Source organism: Ascaphus truei, chromosome 13 (assembly GCF_040206685.1).
Source record: "Ascaphus truei isolate aAscTru1 chromosome 13, aAscTru1.hap1, whole genome shotgun sequence".
Lineage (NCBI taxonomy): Eukaryota > Metazoa > Chordata > Amphibia > Anura > Ascaphidae > Ascaphus > Ascaphus truei.
In genome coordinates, this window is record NC_134495.1 from 5,352,153 (window position 1) to 5,369,468 (window position 17,316).

General features: G+C 47.0%; 1 protein-coding gene across 2 annotated transcripts in view; it reads right to left on the reverse strand.

Moving 5' to 3' along the window:
- Positions 1-4,683: 4,683 nt before the first annotated feature.
- MAPKAPK5 (MAPK activated protein kinase 5) overlaps positions 4,684-17,316 on the reverse strand; it is a 35,450-nt gene continuing 22,817 nt past the window's right edge. For both annotated transcript variants that reach the window (XM_075568150.1, XM_075568151.1), the window contains exons 12-14: positions 17,084-17,199; positions 14,210-14,314; positions 4,684-12,672 (exon numbers count right to left, since the gene is read on the reverse strand). In XM_075568150.1, the coding sequence (XP_075424265.1) occupies positions 12,575-12,672; positions 14,210-14,314; positions 17,084-17,199 (319 nt within the window). In that variant the 3' untranslated portion in view covers positions 4,684-12,574. The remainder of the gene's footprint in view (positions 12,673-14,209; positions 14,315-17,083; positions 17,200-17,316) is intronic.

Sequence of the window (17,316 nt, forward strand, 5' to 3'; positions counted from 1 at the left end):
AATACCGGTATACACATACACGCCCAGAGAGGTAATACCGGTATACACATACAGGCCCAGAGAGGTAATACCGGTATACACGTACACGCCCAGAGAGGTAATACTGGTATATACATACACGCCCAGAGAGGTAATACCGGTATATACATACACGCACAGAGAGGTAATACCGGTATACACATACACGCCCAGAGAGGTAATACCGGTATATACATACACGCCCAGAGAGGTAATACCGGTATACACGTACACGCCCAGAGAGGTAATACTGGTATATACATACACGCCCAGAGAGGTAATACCGGTATATACATACACGCCCAGAGAGGTAATACCGGTATACACATACACGCCCAGAGAGGTAATACCGGTATACACGTACACGCCCAGAGAGGTAATACCGGTATACACATACACGCCCAGAGAGGTAATACCGGTATACACGCCCAGAGAGGTAATACCGGTATACACATACACGCCCAGAGAGGTAATACCGGTATATACATACACACCCAGAGAGGTTATACCGGTATACACATACATGCAGATAGGTAATACCGGTATACACATACACCCCCAGAGAGGTAATACCGGTATACACATACACACCCAGAGAGGTAATACCGGTATACACATACACGCCCAGAGAGGTTATACCGGTATACACATACACACACCCAGAGAGGTAATACCGGTATACACATACACGCCCAGAGAGGTAATACCGGTATACACACACACGCCCAGAGAGGTAATACCGGTATACACATACATGCCCAGAGAGGTAATACCGGTATACACATACACGCCCAGAGAGATAATACCGGTATACACATACACGCCCAGAGAGGTAATACCGGTATACACATACACGCCCAGAGAGATAATACCGGTATACACATACACGCCCAGAGAGGTAATACCGGTATACACATACACGCCCAGAGAGATAATACCGGTATACACATACATGCCCAGAGAGGTAATACCGGTATACACATACATGCCCAGAGAGGTAATACCGGTATACACATACACGCACAGAGAGGTAATACCGGTATACACATACACAGCCAGAGAGGTAATACCGGTATACACATACACGCCCAGAGAGGTAATACCGGTATACACACACAGGCCCAGAGAGGTAACACCGGTATATACATACACGCCCAGAGAGGTAATACCGGTATACACATACACGCCCAGAGAGGTTATACCGGTATACACATACACGCCCAGAGAGGTAATACCGGTATACACATACACGCCCAGAGAGGTAATACCGATATACACATACACACCCAGAGAGGTAATACCGGTATACACGTACACGCCCAGAGAGGTAATACCGGTATACACATACACGCCCAGAGAGGTAATACCGGTATACACATACACGCCCAGAGAGGTAATACCGGTATACACATACACGCACAGTAAGGTAATACCAGTATACACATACACGCCCAGAGAGGTAATACCGGTATACACATACACGCCCAGAGAGGTAATACCGGTATACACATACACGCCCAGAGAGGTAATACCGGTATACACGTACACGCCCAGAGAGGTAATACCGGTATACACATACACGCCCAGCATTCTGTAATTTGTTACTGGACAGAGTCCAAATACAGGACCGTCAGGTTCAATACCTGGTAACCCTGTTCACAAATCCTTTAATCTGTGGCACTTTGTGACATGTTCACGGTCTCCGTGGTGCGCGTAAATAAAAGTCACCTGATTATTGGCAGTTGCGTGAAGGTCGACATCTTTCGGGTAAGGCGATAACTTTCTTACCAAAACTTACGCCTTGAGTAACTTTCCTAGCGTTACTTGGTCCCACGGGGCGGACAACGCGTTTTTATTTGTTTGGGTTTTTAAAACTTGTTAGTGTAATTCGCTTCTTTAGAAATCTCCCTGACTTATCTCTTGTAAAAAAATGACGGCAGTTTCTACTTCTGACCAGTATCACTCTGTATTGTCGCTGGCCCATTTCCTATTGTTCTAATTTCAGAAGACACAGTATTAGCGGAGGCGAGTTGTAATAACCGCAGAGCGGAGTTTCTCTCGGTCACACAGGGACAGCAGATGCTGTAATAATGTTTCCAGACTCCTAAATATCCCCGTATTGAACACTGCACGCAGAGAATACTGTGGGCATCATGAATTCATTTTTAGCTTTTTGGTTCCCACTGAAGGGAGCCGCTTGTGCCTCTGTGATCCAGATGGCTCACGTTACGTGGGTTTCTGCTCCATACCCACGCCATCCTGCTGTAAATCTGTGGTTGCTGGGAGGTCTGAGAAGCCCAGCGGGAGGACGTTGCCTGCATACCGGGACGCCCATGTCCATTCCACTTGGACCACCGCAATGTCCGTCTCTTTCTAAATAAAAGTATAGTACAGGGCCGGTATAATCAGGAGTCAAACTAGGCGGTTGCATAGAGCGGTAACGTGTGTGTGTGGCAGACAAAGAAATATGGGGATTTCAAGTAGCAGTATGGCCGCCAACATGGGGAGACAGCTGGGACTGCCGTCCCGGTGAGTCAGAGGGCCCGGGCCCCCTGCCAACAACCTGAATATGTTCCAGATCCGTAGCGGTGCCTCTCAGAGGTTGCCTAATAAACCATTGCATCGGCCCTTATCTTTGGACCCACCTATCGCAATAAAATTAACATTATATGCAAGCAAAATATTGCCCCAAAGAGCTTACAATCGGATTTTGGTGCCCAACACACAAGAAGATAAAGTGGCTTGCCCAAGGTCACGAGGGCTCACCAGGGACATTACGACTGAGTTACTCCTGGGTCTGTAACTCTCAATGGGATTACTACCATTCACAAATTAATTGAATCCTTCAGCATCAACCTACTTCAGGTTGTGCTACAGTCAAGCGTTGGAGAAGCATGGGAGATATACGAGTACAGTGGGCTTCTGTCTTGTTTGTTCCTCTCAAGATTTGAACTCTGAATCTTCAATGGAAAATCTTCACTTCAAGTTCAGCAAGTCCAGGAACACGACTCCGTACCCACCCTCGCTTCAGATACTCATAGTGACGATGGTTGAAAAGCAGCACTGGGAACAGGCCTCCAGCGCTGGTGAGCACGGAGTACTTGAAACGATGATTAAGACATTGCAATCGTTTGACTTACCCTGCTAAGTGTTAGCGGTGTGTCATTGTATCCACCAAGGAACAGATCAAACCACAGAGGCTGTGTCACAGGCGCCCTGCATTCCGAGACCGCCCTAAACTAATGGAAACGGTGGGGTGGGGGATTTAATGCGGGCTTCTCACAGTGGGGCGGGGGATTTAATGCGGGCTTCTCACAGGGGGTGGGGTATTTAATGCGGGCTTCTCACAGGGGGGTGGGGGATTCAATGTGTGCTTCTCACAGGGGGTGGGGGATTCAATGCGGGCTTCTCACAGTGGGGTGGGGGTTTCAATGCGGGCTTCTCACAGTGGGGTGGGGGTTTCAATGCGGGCTTCTCACAGGGGGGTGGGGGATTTAATGCGGGCTTCTCACAGTGGGGTGGGGGATTCAATGCAGGCTTCACAGTGGGGTGGGGGATTCAATGCGTGCTTCTCACAGTGGGGTGTGGGATTCAATGCGTGCTTCTCACAGTGGGGTGTGGGATTTAATGCGGGCTTCTCACAGTGGGGTGGGGGATTTAATGCGGGCTTCTCACAGTGGGGTGGGGGATTTAATGCAGACTTCTCACAGTGGGGTGGGGGATTTAATGCAAGCTTCTCAGTGGGGTGGGGGATTTAATGCGGGCTTCTCACAGTGGGGTGGGGGATTTAATGCTGACTTCTCACAGTGGGGTGGGGGATTTAATGCAGGCTTCTCACAGTAGGGTGGGGGATTTAATGCAAGCTTCTCAGTGGGGTGGGGGATTTAATGCGGGCTTCTCAACGCTATAGGTTGTTTTTCAAGAGACCACGATTCACTCAAGGTCAAAATTGCAGCAGTAAATTTGGGCATCATTAAAAAATGAGATTGCGGAGATATATTTTTTGAGCTTGCAGTTTTATTCACAAATAATTATATATTCAATCAGTGGGTAGCGATATTAATTTAATTTGCATACATGGAAATTGCATGAACTCAGCGTTCAAGTGATACAAATAAGTGATAGCTCTTAGAGATCTGTGTTAAGCAGCCCTAATTAACCCACCAATTAAGTCCTCTTTGAAGCTCCGGACAGACCCAGGAAGAGTCTTGACCCATCATAAACCCAATATATTGTATTTTTTTAAATCAAACTGCAGCTACATTAACCCCTGAAGCACCAGATTGATTAAAATACAGCTCAACCACGTTATAGCGCAATCCACTACAACACGGATCTGCTTATAACGCGGTATGCGCGTGGCTCCCGATTTAAAAACATCTCCATTTTTTTTTAAACATTCAATGCTTCATTGCCAACGGCAAGTCCTCAAGCGGCGAAATTTTATAACGCGGGCTCATTCTGATGGCCGCGTTATAACGGGGTTCAGCTGTACATATTTCATGATATACTTCAGGACATACTTGAAAACGAGAGGTAACTCTCAATGTATTACTTCCTGGTAAAATATTTTATAAATAAATAAATAATATCATAACATTCTCAAATATAAATCTAGTACATTTGATTAAAAATTTAAATAAAAAAAGGACACAATTGTAGCTTTAAGTAAAATCATTTTATATACATTAATGCATATTTACAATATAATACTGGTCAGAAAAAAAGGTCATGACATCATACAGAAAACATTGCAAGATAAATAAAATATGTTTAGTACATTAAACATGAAACAGAGCGCGAGATGGAGCAACAAAACAAGATGTTGTAGACACGGATACATCTCCAGCACAATATAACCTCTCCCACATTTCCTCCCTGCCAAACCGAGATCATCAACACATACAACAATAAGGAACCAGTTCCAATAGGTTCGCTAAAGGTCAAAGAATAATCCAGAGGAACGGTAGCATACTCTAAAATAAAGCTGTGTAGCAGGAATGTAATGATAATAGTTGAGGGGTTGAATAGCATAGAGCAGCAGTATTGGAAAACTATGCATATATTCTCCTATATTGTATGGTTATTCTATGCTTGTTCAGTGAGCCAAAGGGGACCTCTCTCTCGTTCACTGACCCTTGAACATCAGGTTTGAGGCAATACAAGCCGTTTTCCCCCCACAGGATGAAGCGAGGGGGGACGTCCAGTGCTGAACCCCATTCATTTCAGCTCCGGGAACCCCCCGCTTCCGGAGATACTTGCCTACGTAGTGGGGGTGCCGGTAGCCACTGCAGGGTTCACACATTATGGCGGATTGTCAAAGCTCCCGGGACCTGCGGCCCAATAGGAAGCCGTGACATCATCCTAGGAATGGCTTCCCATTGGCCCATGGGACCAAGGGCTTTAAACGGCAGAGAGATACTGGCATCCCCTTCGGAGGTAAGAATCCCTGGAAGCAGGGGTTCCCCAGAAAGTAACGGGGGTTCAGCTCCGGAGCCCCCCCCCCCCCCTGCTTCAATACTGTACAACAAACAAAAAGAAACCCCAGCGGCTTGGATAGCTGCTTTACCAGACGGCGCACTTTCTGCAGACACCTGTACTACTGAGGTCCCCGTGTGTAACCAAACTCAAAGTGATGTTCTCTCTAAGCTGCGTTTCTTCCCCTCCATACTGCGCCTTCAATTATACAACGTAGGGGAAATATATACTTATCCAAAGCGTGGGGGTTATTTGCTCATTTCCTTGCTCCAGATTATTCAGGTCAGAACCGAGGCACACATCAAAAACGATTAAAAATGGGGGGGGGGGGGGGGGGGTGCGACATCTCATGTCGCACACCAAGACCTTTATAAAGCAAGTGTGCTTTTTACGTGCAACATTAAAGATGGCGGCCTGCTTGCAGTATTCTTATTCTCTGCATATTAAAACACGTACGATGCACAGTCACAGATCATAGAGGGGAAATGCTTTAGAGAGAGAGCCGCCAAGATGTACGGAGGCTGCAAGACCCCCCGGCAGCGAAGAACAAAACACGGACGTGGAAAACAAATACAATTAGTGAATATAAAAGGCAGGGAGCCCATACAAACTAGGGGTGGGCAACTCCAGGCTTCAAGGGCCCCCAACAGGTCAGGTTTTCAGGATAGCCCTGCTTCAGCACAGGTGGCTCAATCAGTGAGACTGAGCCACGTGTGCTGAAGCAGGGCTATGCTGACCTGTTGTTGGCCCTTGAGGATTGGGAGTTGCCCACCCCTGTTATAAACCAATTGCTTCCAAGAATGAATGCAGATTTAAATTTAAATGTTATCTATGAGATTGGATTACAAGATGTAAATGACCGCATGCCGCAGGCCGCAGAAACTGGAACCATTTGACCGGTCACTAGTACAACGAATTGTTATTTTACATGATCTGTTGATTCCTAAACACACAGAGAAATTCCCACGAAAACAGGTGCAGTGGGATAACACTGCCAAACCTACAGACCGGCCGAGCACAAACATCCGAGGTCTAACCGAGGCTGTCCAGGACCAAGTCTTTAGCTTGAAAAGGTTCGGACGTTCCCATGGACGACGCTCTGTCTTCCCATTATCAGTTACAAATAAAAGCCAGCGCACGGAATTGAGGCGACATGGAGGGGGATGAAAATGGTTCTCTGCAGTTATTAGTTGAAGGGATATTTTTGATCATTATTAATTAAATTAAGGTTTTAAACCCTCTGTATAGGCAAACCCAGACACCACATTTTAGCAACAGTGAATTGGCAAACGCCAATGAGTTTGCTTAGTTTATACATGTAGAGAATACTGGTTTGTAATCCCTAAAACATGGTTTAAATGAGGCAACGCCATTCCTCAAGGGTCAACAAGGTCAGGTTTTATGGATATCCCTGCTTCAGCACAGGTGGCTCAGTCATAGAGTTAAGTGTAAGGTCCAGATTAGTGACAGATGAAACAAACAGTTGTCTCTTTCCTTACTGCTGGAGCAAGGAGTGCCACCAACCCGCAGAGAGGCAGGGGTCAATAACCCGCAGAGAGTCAGGGGTCAATAACCCGCAGAGAGTCAGGGGTCAATAACCCGCAGAGAGTCAGGGGTCAATAACCCGCAGAGTCAGGAGTCAATAACCCACAGCCCAAAGAGAGGCAGAGGTCAATAACCCGCAGCGAGGGTCAATAACCGGCAGAGAGTCAGGAGTCAATAACCCGCATCCCAAGGAGAGGCAGGAGTCAATAACCCACAGAGAGGCAGGGGTTACGCAGCGATGCAGGAGTCAATAACCCACAGCCTGAAGAGAGGCAGGGGTCAATAACCCACAGCCCGAAGAGTCAGGAGTCAATAACTCGCAGCCCACAGAGAGTCAGGAGTCAATAACCCGCAACCCGAAGACAGGCAGGAGTCAATAACCCGCAGCGAGGTAGGAGTCAATAATCCGCAGCGCGGAGAGGCAAATGCCAAAAAAACATTGGTGGCCCTTGGGAACTGGAGTTGCCCCCCCATGGGTTAGATGGAGATAACGTGGGGACAATGTTGAAACCGCCAGATTAACCGCCAGATTAACCATACCATTCTACATGACATACATTGTTGCAAGATACAAATAATGACATTTAGACGAAGGATCAAAAAGGCAAGCCGCGTCTTTCACAGACTAAGCAACCACTGACCAGCAAGGGGTAACCCCTTCACAGCCAGAACGGGTCAGTATAGCCATGCAATGTGCGGACCTGCGGTCAGGTTACGGGAGTCATAAAACCTGTTTAGGTAAAAGGGAGAGATTATAACATCAGTACACAGATGGTCAAAGCGGGTCCCTTAATAAATGACCAGTTCTATGCCGACTTTCAGGGCCACTGTGGCACCTCGAGTACCACTATAGTCTAAACCACTATTCACAAGATATCACGCCTTCTGCATGAATTATTGCCTGTCCTGTTTATCAGGTAGTACTGCGGCGATCTGCTTATAAACCTCGAGAGAATGTTCTAAACGCTTCCTGCAGGGAAATGCTGAAGCGCCCACATTACTGAATCATTTATAAGAATGCGACAGCAAGAGAGACCGCGTGTTTTACAGGAGCGCTTTACACATTCCTACATTTCTCCCCCCAAAATATTTTGAAAAGGTATCATTGAATATGATAATTTGATGATTATTACCTCTAAATAAATAATTTAAAAAAAATTATGGAGGTAAAACAGGGTTGGGTCAAAAGTTTGTCTTCAACAAAAAGGTAACATCTCTACTCTGAATATACGTGCGTGGAATTAATTCTATGATTTCATAGCACACACTCACTGTATGCATCTGGTATACTATATACACACACTCACTGTATGCATCTGGTATACTATATACACACACGCATACACTCACTGTATGCATCTGGTATACTATATACACACACGCACACACTCACTGTATGCATCTGGTATACTATATACACACACGCACACACTCACTGTATGCATCTGGTATACTATATACACACACTCACTGTATGCATCTGGTATACTATATACACACACGCACACACTCACTGTATGCATCTGGTATACTATATACACACACGCACTGTATGCATCTGGTATACTATATACACACACGCACTGTATGCATCTGGTATACTATATACACACACGCACACACTCACTGTATGCATCTGGTATACTATATACACACACGCACACACTCACTGTATGCATCTGGTATACTATATACACACACGCACACACTCACTGTATGCATCTGGTATACTATATACACACACGCACACACTCACTGTATGCATCTGGTATACTATATACACACACGCACACACACAGCTGCTCAAATTCAGCATTACACGGCTTCAGTTGTTACCTTGTTCAGTTGCTGTGGGGGAAGCGTGATATGCATTTACCATTAAGAACTGACGGGGTGATAACATGCTCAGAGACTTTGGGGCTTATTCTATATCCGAAGTGGCCGATTTCGCCGAAATTCCAGATTGGCTTCAATGGCAAATTTTGGCCTAAAAACGGCCGATCGGCAGATATTAAAAGAAAGCCCCTTTTATGCGTAGGCAAATAAGGAGCAACACGAGATACCGTAACTCTTTGCCGGAGGAAATGCTCCTTGCTGCAAACAAACATTTGAAAGACGCAACGTCCATTTTATGCTGAAAAGCATTTGAACAAAGTGACAAAATAGTGAATGACGATTCTTAAATGAAGCAGTGTCCGGCAGCCATGCCTGTGATAGCCCTTTATGCGAAGGGAAACTGGAGTGATACACAACAGCGGTGGGGAGCTCCGATTTAGCCACCTGTCCCAAAGCTGGGATATCCTGAAAACCTGACATCAAGGGGGGGGGGGGAGGGGGCACTCGAGGATTGGAGTTGAGCACCCCTGGTATTCAAGATACTACCTGTGCCCTTAAACGATGAATGGGGAGATTCATCAATCTCTGATGCAGGATCTCTCATGCCGGGGTCCTGCTGGTGACTTGAAGAGCAGCTGATGCCGGGCCGGGTGAGATACCCCGAATCAGAGCTTGATAAATCACAGCGTTGGGTCATTCAAGCAACAAAATGCCCCTCGGACATCATTTTCCAGCAGCAGTTGAAGCCCAGTACTTGTTGCCCCTTGTAACTGTGGCACACCCTTCTTTGCATGCCTCTACATCACTAAAGTGCCATGTGAAAGAATACTTCCAGGTCTGGGGATACTTACAGGTACATTTCCAGTAGTATGGGAGCCCAAGTGGCTTCTTACAAGCCAATTAACGATGAGCATGGCATTCAGGTCCCCGATTAGCTGCTGCAACTGGAGCCCAGTTTTTGCACCAAGATTTTCCTGGTGAATGTGTCCTCTACTGGGGGGAACAATCAGCTGTTCTGCCTCATTACCCTCCCGGTCAGCCGAGATAAATAGTACCCCAGGCAGCAGAAAAGATGGTCGATTTAAGATCCTAATGGAGATACATGCCTTCATGTAATAGGTTATATTAGTACCATGTACAGGCAAAACCTAAAATTGTGAACCACGTAAGGAGAGAACATCTAAATGGGATCCTAAGCAAAAGCTTGTTCTGCTTCAATCTAAATTCACACAGCATCTTCGTGTGGTACGTTCGGGGACCGCTGTCACTCACGATCTAAGAAGAGCACTAGTAGTTAATGTTCAAACTTGTTACCCTTTGTAGGATCAATACCTACAACAAGATTATTTTGTATCTGTAATGTTTGCCTTCGATACAGTATGGGGAGATACATGTCAACTTCTCCCGACTGTAAAACAGGCAAAACTCATGCAAGAAACAGCACCGTATTTATCACGGCAAAGACATCCCATTGTGTCCCATGGCACCATTTTCCCTGAGAAATCTGGTGCAAGGTTTTAGACTTTGATACATAACCACCGTAGGCACAGATCCACCAAAGGATCCACTCCCAGTCATCCCAAAGGATCCACTCCCAGTCATCCCAAAGGATCCACTCCCAGTCACACCAAAGGATCCACTCCCAGTCACACGCATAAAGATGTGCTAAAGACCAGCACCTTTTGTGGCTCTGGGGCTTGAGAGACTGCTGCATTGGCTACATCCTGGGGTAATTTATGGCAGGTTGGGTTATAAACTCATGATCTATGACAGGGGCGGCCAACTCCAGTCGTCAAGACCGCCCCAACAGGTCAGGTTAAGGATATGCCCTGCTTCAGCACAGGTGGTGCAGTCTTTGACTGAACCACTGATTGAGCCACCTGAGCTGAAGCTGGGATGTCCTTTAAACCTGGCCTGTTGGGGGGGGGGGGGTCTAGAGGACTGAAGTTGAGCGCCCCCTGCTCTATGATATGACAATGCAAAACGAATATTAACTCTTCCTCTGCCAGACGAGTCTGCAAAGTACAGGAAAGCAGTGTGTTTTGCAGTCACTTCTGGCAAAGTGCTGGGGTCGGAACCGCGTTACAAACTGCGCTGCAAACTGCGTTACAAACTGCGCTGCACTTCCATTTGCAACTAAAAACACCAGGGGATTGTTTGTACTGCGCAACACGTCCTCTCACCGCTCACACGCTGGAGTTACCGCTAGGATTTTGTTCCTAGAAAACTCCGGAATTGGCACTTTAGTCGGCAGTGTATCACCGCGTGTTCAGGCGGCATACACGCCATTTATGCAAGGTAGGCATATTATGTTAAAGAAAATAAAAGGTTAAAATAGAAAACTAGAATTTACACTAAAAGGAATTATTTTAAAAACAAAACAATCAGATTCCATAAAAGCGCAGAAATTTGCAGAACAAAACTTGAAATATAAAATGCAAAGATAAAGTTTAAAGGAGCCTTTCCCTCTGCCCTGTTATTATTATTTACATGTATACGAAGCTGGGGGTCCCCGGAGCTGAACCGTGTTAATTTCAGCACCTGGGACCCCCTGATTCTGGTGCTGCCAGTACTTCCTGGAGGAATAAATCCCTGAGTCACATGACATGGGAGATTGAAACCTAAAAGGGACAGAACTGGCAGCATCTTCCCCAGTATGTATCTCGGGAAGCAGGGGGTCCTCGGAGCGGACATTAACACGGTTCAGCTCTGGGGACCCCCCGCTTTGTATACATGTGTAAAAAAATAAAAAAGGAGGAGCAAAACAAGACAGTAGGGGGCACTGCTCCTTTAAAAGAACCTTTCCATTTTGGACAGGCCTGCGCTGCAATGTTGCCATACAGCAGCGACACCATCTGGGCAACCGTGGGATAGGCGTAAACTGCCAACAGCAACGCAGTGCAGGCATCTCCCAGGGGTGCCAGGAGCAACGCAGGTATCTCCCAGGGGTGCCAGGAGCAACGCAAGCACAGGCATCTCCCGGGGGTGCCAACGGCAACGCAGGTATCTCCCAGGGGTGCCAGGAGCAACGCAAGCACAGGCATCTCCCGGGGGTGCCAACAGCAACGCAGGTATCTCCCAGGGGTGCTAACAAGGATTCCTACATCCTATCGTCAACAAAATAAAAAAGGATAAAGAAAAGTTTGATAAATGAGTAGCATTGTTTTCCTCCTGCATTATCCTGGCGCGTTAGCAGAGCAGCTGGGGGACATGAGCAGAGACCTGTGCTGTTGCCATTAATTCCTGAGGAAACCAGCAGCCACATTCAAGTATGTGAAGCCACCTGCTTGGGGGCTGTGGGTGTGTATTTGCAGCCTGCAGCACTGCAGGGACAGGTGAGGCAGGGACAGGTGAGACAGGGACAGGTGAGGCAGGGACAGGTGAGGCAGGTGAGGCAGGGACAGGTGAGGCAGGACCCACCTCTGCAGGATATTAGAGAACAGGACCTGCAGTTCCTTCCCTGCCAGGACAGTACATATTAACAGCACGTTCGTGTGAGAAACTTTCAGAAAATCAGTTCGTATTTCTTTCCTTTCTTCAATAAATTACAGTAGCAATGATCTTCATTCTGACTACATCTATACTGTATGTTCGAGCAGTGTGGCAATCGAATGAAATCACGTACATACAATGTTACAGTTATTTAAGACGCTGCAGAAATTAAATTAAAAAAAAAAAAGAAGTGAAACCCCGTTAGCTACTGAAAGTCCTCTTGAGAGTTCGTTTGTTCTTCGATAATTTGCTTAACTACTTCTGCTAGTTTCAGGCGGTCTACTTTGTCTGTAAATCCCCGTCCTAAAATTGAAAAAATAAAAATAAATATATATTTCTCGCGGTTTCTACCAGTTTCAAGAACACAGGGTTAATGGCGCTATAATGGCGCTATAATGTCACATACTATAGAGGAAAGGGACCAAGAGTCATTATTTCAGCCGGCTTAAAGTAGGTGAGCAATGTAACGGTGGTATGTGGTATGGGTGGGTGGGATGTGGTATGGGTGCGTGGGACGTTTGGTTTGGGATGTGTGGTGGGTGGGCAGGATGTGTGGTATGGGTAGGCGGGATGTGGGGTGGGTGGGTGTAACTTTAAAGATAATTGGAGAGACCTCAACTCGAGTTCTGCATTCAGTTCTGGGGAGCAGATCTCCGAAGGACAGGAGGAGGAGGACAGGAGGAGGAGGAGGACAGGAGGAGGAGGAGGACAGGAGGAGGACAAACACAAATAGGAGATTGTGCAAAGTAGGGTTAATAAGATGGTTACTAAGATGGTGTATGATCTAAACAGCAAGGTGCTCAACTCCACTCCTCAAAGGCTACTAAGGATTTCCCTGCTCCAGCACAGGTGGCTCAATCAGTGGCTCAGTGATTTTGACTACACCACTGTGCTGAAGCAGATAAATCTTTAAAACCTGACCTGTGGGTGGCTATCGAGGACTGTAGTTAGTTGAGCACCCCTTGTTACATAGCAAAATGGAGGACCTCTGTGACGTCAAATTGCTTCACATAAATCGCCACGGCGGACTTCCCTTTTGTTAAGTACTTTGTTTTTTGGGAGAAGAACTTCCAGCCCCCCTAACTGCCCCCCAGGCTGCCGTTCCCTTATTAGGGATTTCCTGCTCCATTAGCAGGTGGGCGGGTCTCACGGTCACTTCATGTTTCAGTAGGATAGCACCGCTGTAGCTTTGCCATTAGGTATAGGGCAGTGTGTTGGCACTTATTCCGGTACCTCTGGTTATAGCAGAAGCCTGACACGTAAGGGCCTCAATATGTACAGCTCGGAGGAGCGAGGCGAGGGCACGATAGAAATATTCAAATACATAAAGGGTTTCAACAAGGTGCAGGAGGGCAGCATATTTCTGGAAAGGAGATGCTAGAACAGGTCTGAAGCTGGAGACTCAGCGGAGAAGCGAGGAAGTACTTCACTGAAGGGGTGGTGGATTCATGGACTAGCTTCCCAACAGAGGTAATAGCAGCTAATACAGTGAGGGAATTCAAACACGTTTGGGATACACAAAGCTATCCGATACATGAAAGAAAAAGCAAGGCACAGGCAGGGTCTGAGGTGTCACAGCACACGGGAAACGGATCAGATTGTGCGGCGAACGGCTCCGATCCTCCGTCAAATGCAAACGCAATTACAGAATGAAAAAAGCAGCAGAACTCCGAAGAGTTAAAAACAGGAGATATAACATCCTTCATCGCTATTGCTTCTGTTAGCTAAACTTTTTACAAAATGAGGTCCTAAACGCTTCCCCCCCCTCACCCCCCATTATGGAACACACTTCTACACAACCCACATTGTACTTCCACACCGACAGGATGGCCGGGCTTACCGTTCCAGCTGAAGCTCTGCAGGGTGTCACGCAGTAACTTGCAGTCCCGGTTACAGGCCCAGGCTTCCTGCATCACTTCGTTCAATTTCTCGTCCCCGTTTTCCCCTTAGGGGGAAAAACAAACAAAGAAACAAAGAAAATAGAAGGTATTTAACCCCGTCAGATGAGAATGTGCTTAGTCAAACACCGTGTTACGTGGAGGTTTCTGTACGGTTTTCGATGCTGCTGTTCTGCGAGAAGATTTCATCTGTAAAATATACTCGGTACCCGTGGAACTGCGGTATATTTATGTTTAAGGGAGCGGCCCAGAACAAAACCTTCTAAAGCATCGCCACTTTATTTAGTGTTTTCTTTGAGAGATCTGTCATTTTTAAACGCGTTTCCTTTTTTTTCTCTGACGCTCGCTTTAGGAGATAGAAGCGTTTGAAATATTAAGTGCCCGGGAGGTTAAAATGAAGTTCTCCCCAGGGTCCTGGTCAGTTTAAAGGTTACCACGGTAACCCGAGGAGCTAGAGATTAACAAAACCATGAGTTTTAACAGTAACAGATTAAAAAATAAAAAAATTAAAAAATAAAATTGCATTTATTTACGTGCAAGATATTCTCAGGATGCAAAGTAGCAACATCATAACTCATATGGGCTTGTGAAGGGCAGTGCTGCTTTAACCCCCCGTCTGCCAGAGAGGCCTGGAACAGTACAGGGGTTATGCTTGTATTTCAAATGAAATAAAACAAACTAAATCCACATCTATGGCTCCTAAGTGTTCATGCGAAGACCCACTGAAAGGTCTCCAGTCTGATGAAAGATGAAAAGATACTAGTCTGTCACTCATGGCTGAGGTTTTTGAAGGACAGCATATATACAAGAAACCCCTAACTCAGGGGTGGACAACTCCCGTCCTCAAGACATCTTCCCCCCTCAACAGGTCAGGTTTTCAGGATATTGCACGTCTGTCTTCCCAGCGATCTGGGAAATTCACGCACTGCCACAATTTGCCGCTTGTATTCAGAACAGTAGGGGGGGGGGGGGAAACCCTGAAACACCGGGGAACTTTAAATCGTTAAATCACGTAAACCAGGGGCAGCCAACTCCAGTCCTCAAAACTCCCCCCAACAGGTCAGGTTTTCAGGATATCCCAGCTTCAGCACAGGTGGCTCAGTCTGAAAACCGGACATGCTGGTGGCCCTTGAAGACTGGGGTTGGCAGCAAATAAATGAAAAGCCGAAGTGATAATTGCAGAGTCAGCGGCGATTCCGATGCAGGGGAATAAACAGCCTACAGTACAGACTGACCAATGGGAGGACAGTATGGAGCTATTCAAACAACGCCAAGCCGTGCTCTGCAAGGGCTCCGCAGGAGAGCAAAGCAATGCCGTGCTCTGCAAGGGCTCTGCAGGAGAGCAAAGCAACGCCAAGCCGTGCTCTGCAAGGGCTCCGCAGGAGCAAAGCAACGCCAAGCCGTGCTCTGCTCCACGAGAGCCGCATCCCAAGCCCGGCCTGACCAAAATAAATCATTGTAACAAGCAGAACTCTGTGCAGAGGTTTCCGTGTGCCCGCTCCATTTCCCAAAGGGTTCTGCAATGCAAAAGCAGCTATCCCTCCTCCCCCCCCATGTCACCCCCCCCCCCCATCTCCTCCTCCCCCCCCCCAGAAGCCTACGTGGGTTTAACTCCTACAATGTTAGTGTCTCGCTCTTTTTATGGTTTTCTAGTGTTAAAAACAAAACCACAAAAACATGATTTTCGGCATCTCTCGCTTGACGGTAACCTTGTGACGGCGCGGGGCTCCGGGGAGAGCTCCATTTTAACCTCTCTGACACTTAATATTTTTTTATCTTCTAATGCAAAAGCATTTACAAAATAAAAAACAACAGTGTTGGAACGGACAAAATGAGATATTAAAACAAAAATGTAAATATTCGGGGAAAACAATGGTGATCAGCGCAGACGGCTGCTATAAAATTGAGAATTTTGATTCAAATGTGCAGCCCACAGAGTCATTATGAGATCAGCTGAACAGGTTAGGTCGGATGAGGACAAGTCCAGTCCTAAAAAGGCCACTAACAGGCCAGGAATTAGGAACCTCTGCTTCAGCACAGGTGGCTCAATCATTCTAACTGACCCACCTGTGCTGAAGAAGGGATATTCTTAAAACCTGCCCTGTTGGTGGCTCTTGAGGACTGGAATTGGCCGCTCCTGCTTTAACCTGTTTAGCTAGGTTAGGTACTAAGGGCTCGAGCACACATGGGGCTTGGCGACGCTGCGTGCGCGCGTCCACGCGTCCGCCTGCTGGGCGGTGTGTGATCAACCCCAGCAGACGGAATGATACACGAGCGGGCGGAGGGGAGCGGGCGGAGGGGAGCGAGCGGAGGGGAGCGAGCGGAGGGGAGCGAGCGGCGGAGCAAGCGGGGGAGCGAGCGGGGGGAGCGAGCGGGCAGCGGATAAATAATGTATTAATATAATAAATGTGAGAAGAAATATTAAATAAAATAATAAACCCCATCCCCCAGCAATTTCAGCAGCCAATCAATGAAAACGTCTGGACATTGATTGGCGGCTGAAACCGACGTCGCGCTGCTGCAGCCTGGAATCACAGATTGGAAAGACTGCCGCGGCGACGACGCCGTGCTTCGCAGCCAATGGTAGTTTCAACAATGAACACAACCATTGGCCGCCAGGGCGAGGTGACGAACGCGCGCGCGCACACATGGTGTGTGCTCCAGCCCTAAGAGGTGAAAACCGAGCTGCAGGACCAGCAGATCACAGCTGTCCCACGTCCCACACACTAAATTACCAGAAGGAAACTTGCAGCACCTTTATTCTTTGCTATTGGATTTTTGGGGGGGGCCTGGCTGCTGCGTCCCTCTGTAATTACCGGCTTGTGGCAGTATACACTGCGCTATCACATCTCGCAGCTTTTCCAAAGCTACGTTAGAGTCTTCGGTCCCATTCTCAGGATCCTGGATGTAAACATTATCTTTGGGTTTTGTTCTGTGATCAAAGGGGGAAAAAAAATAAGAGAGAAAAACAATTAGTTCAGAAATCTATCATCTTAAACCCCCCCCCCCCAAAAAAAAATTAAAGTTCAGGTTCTAGAACACAGGAATA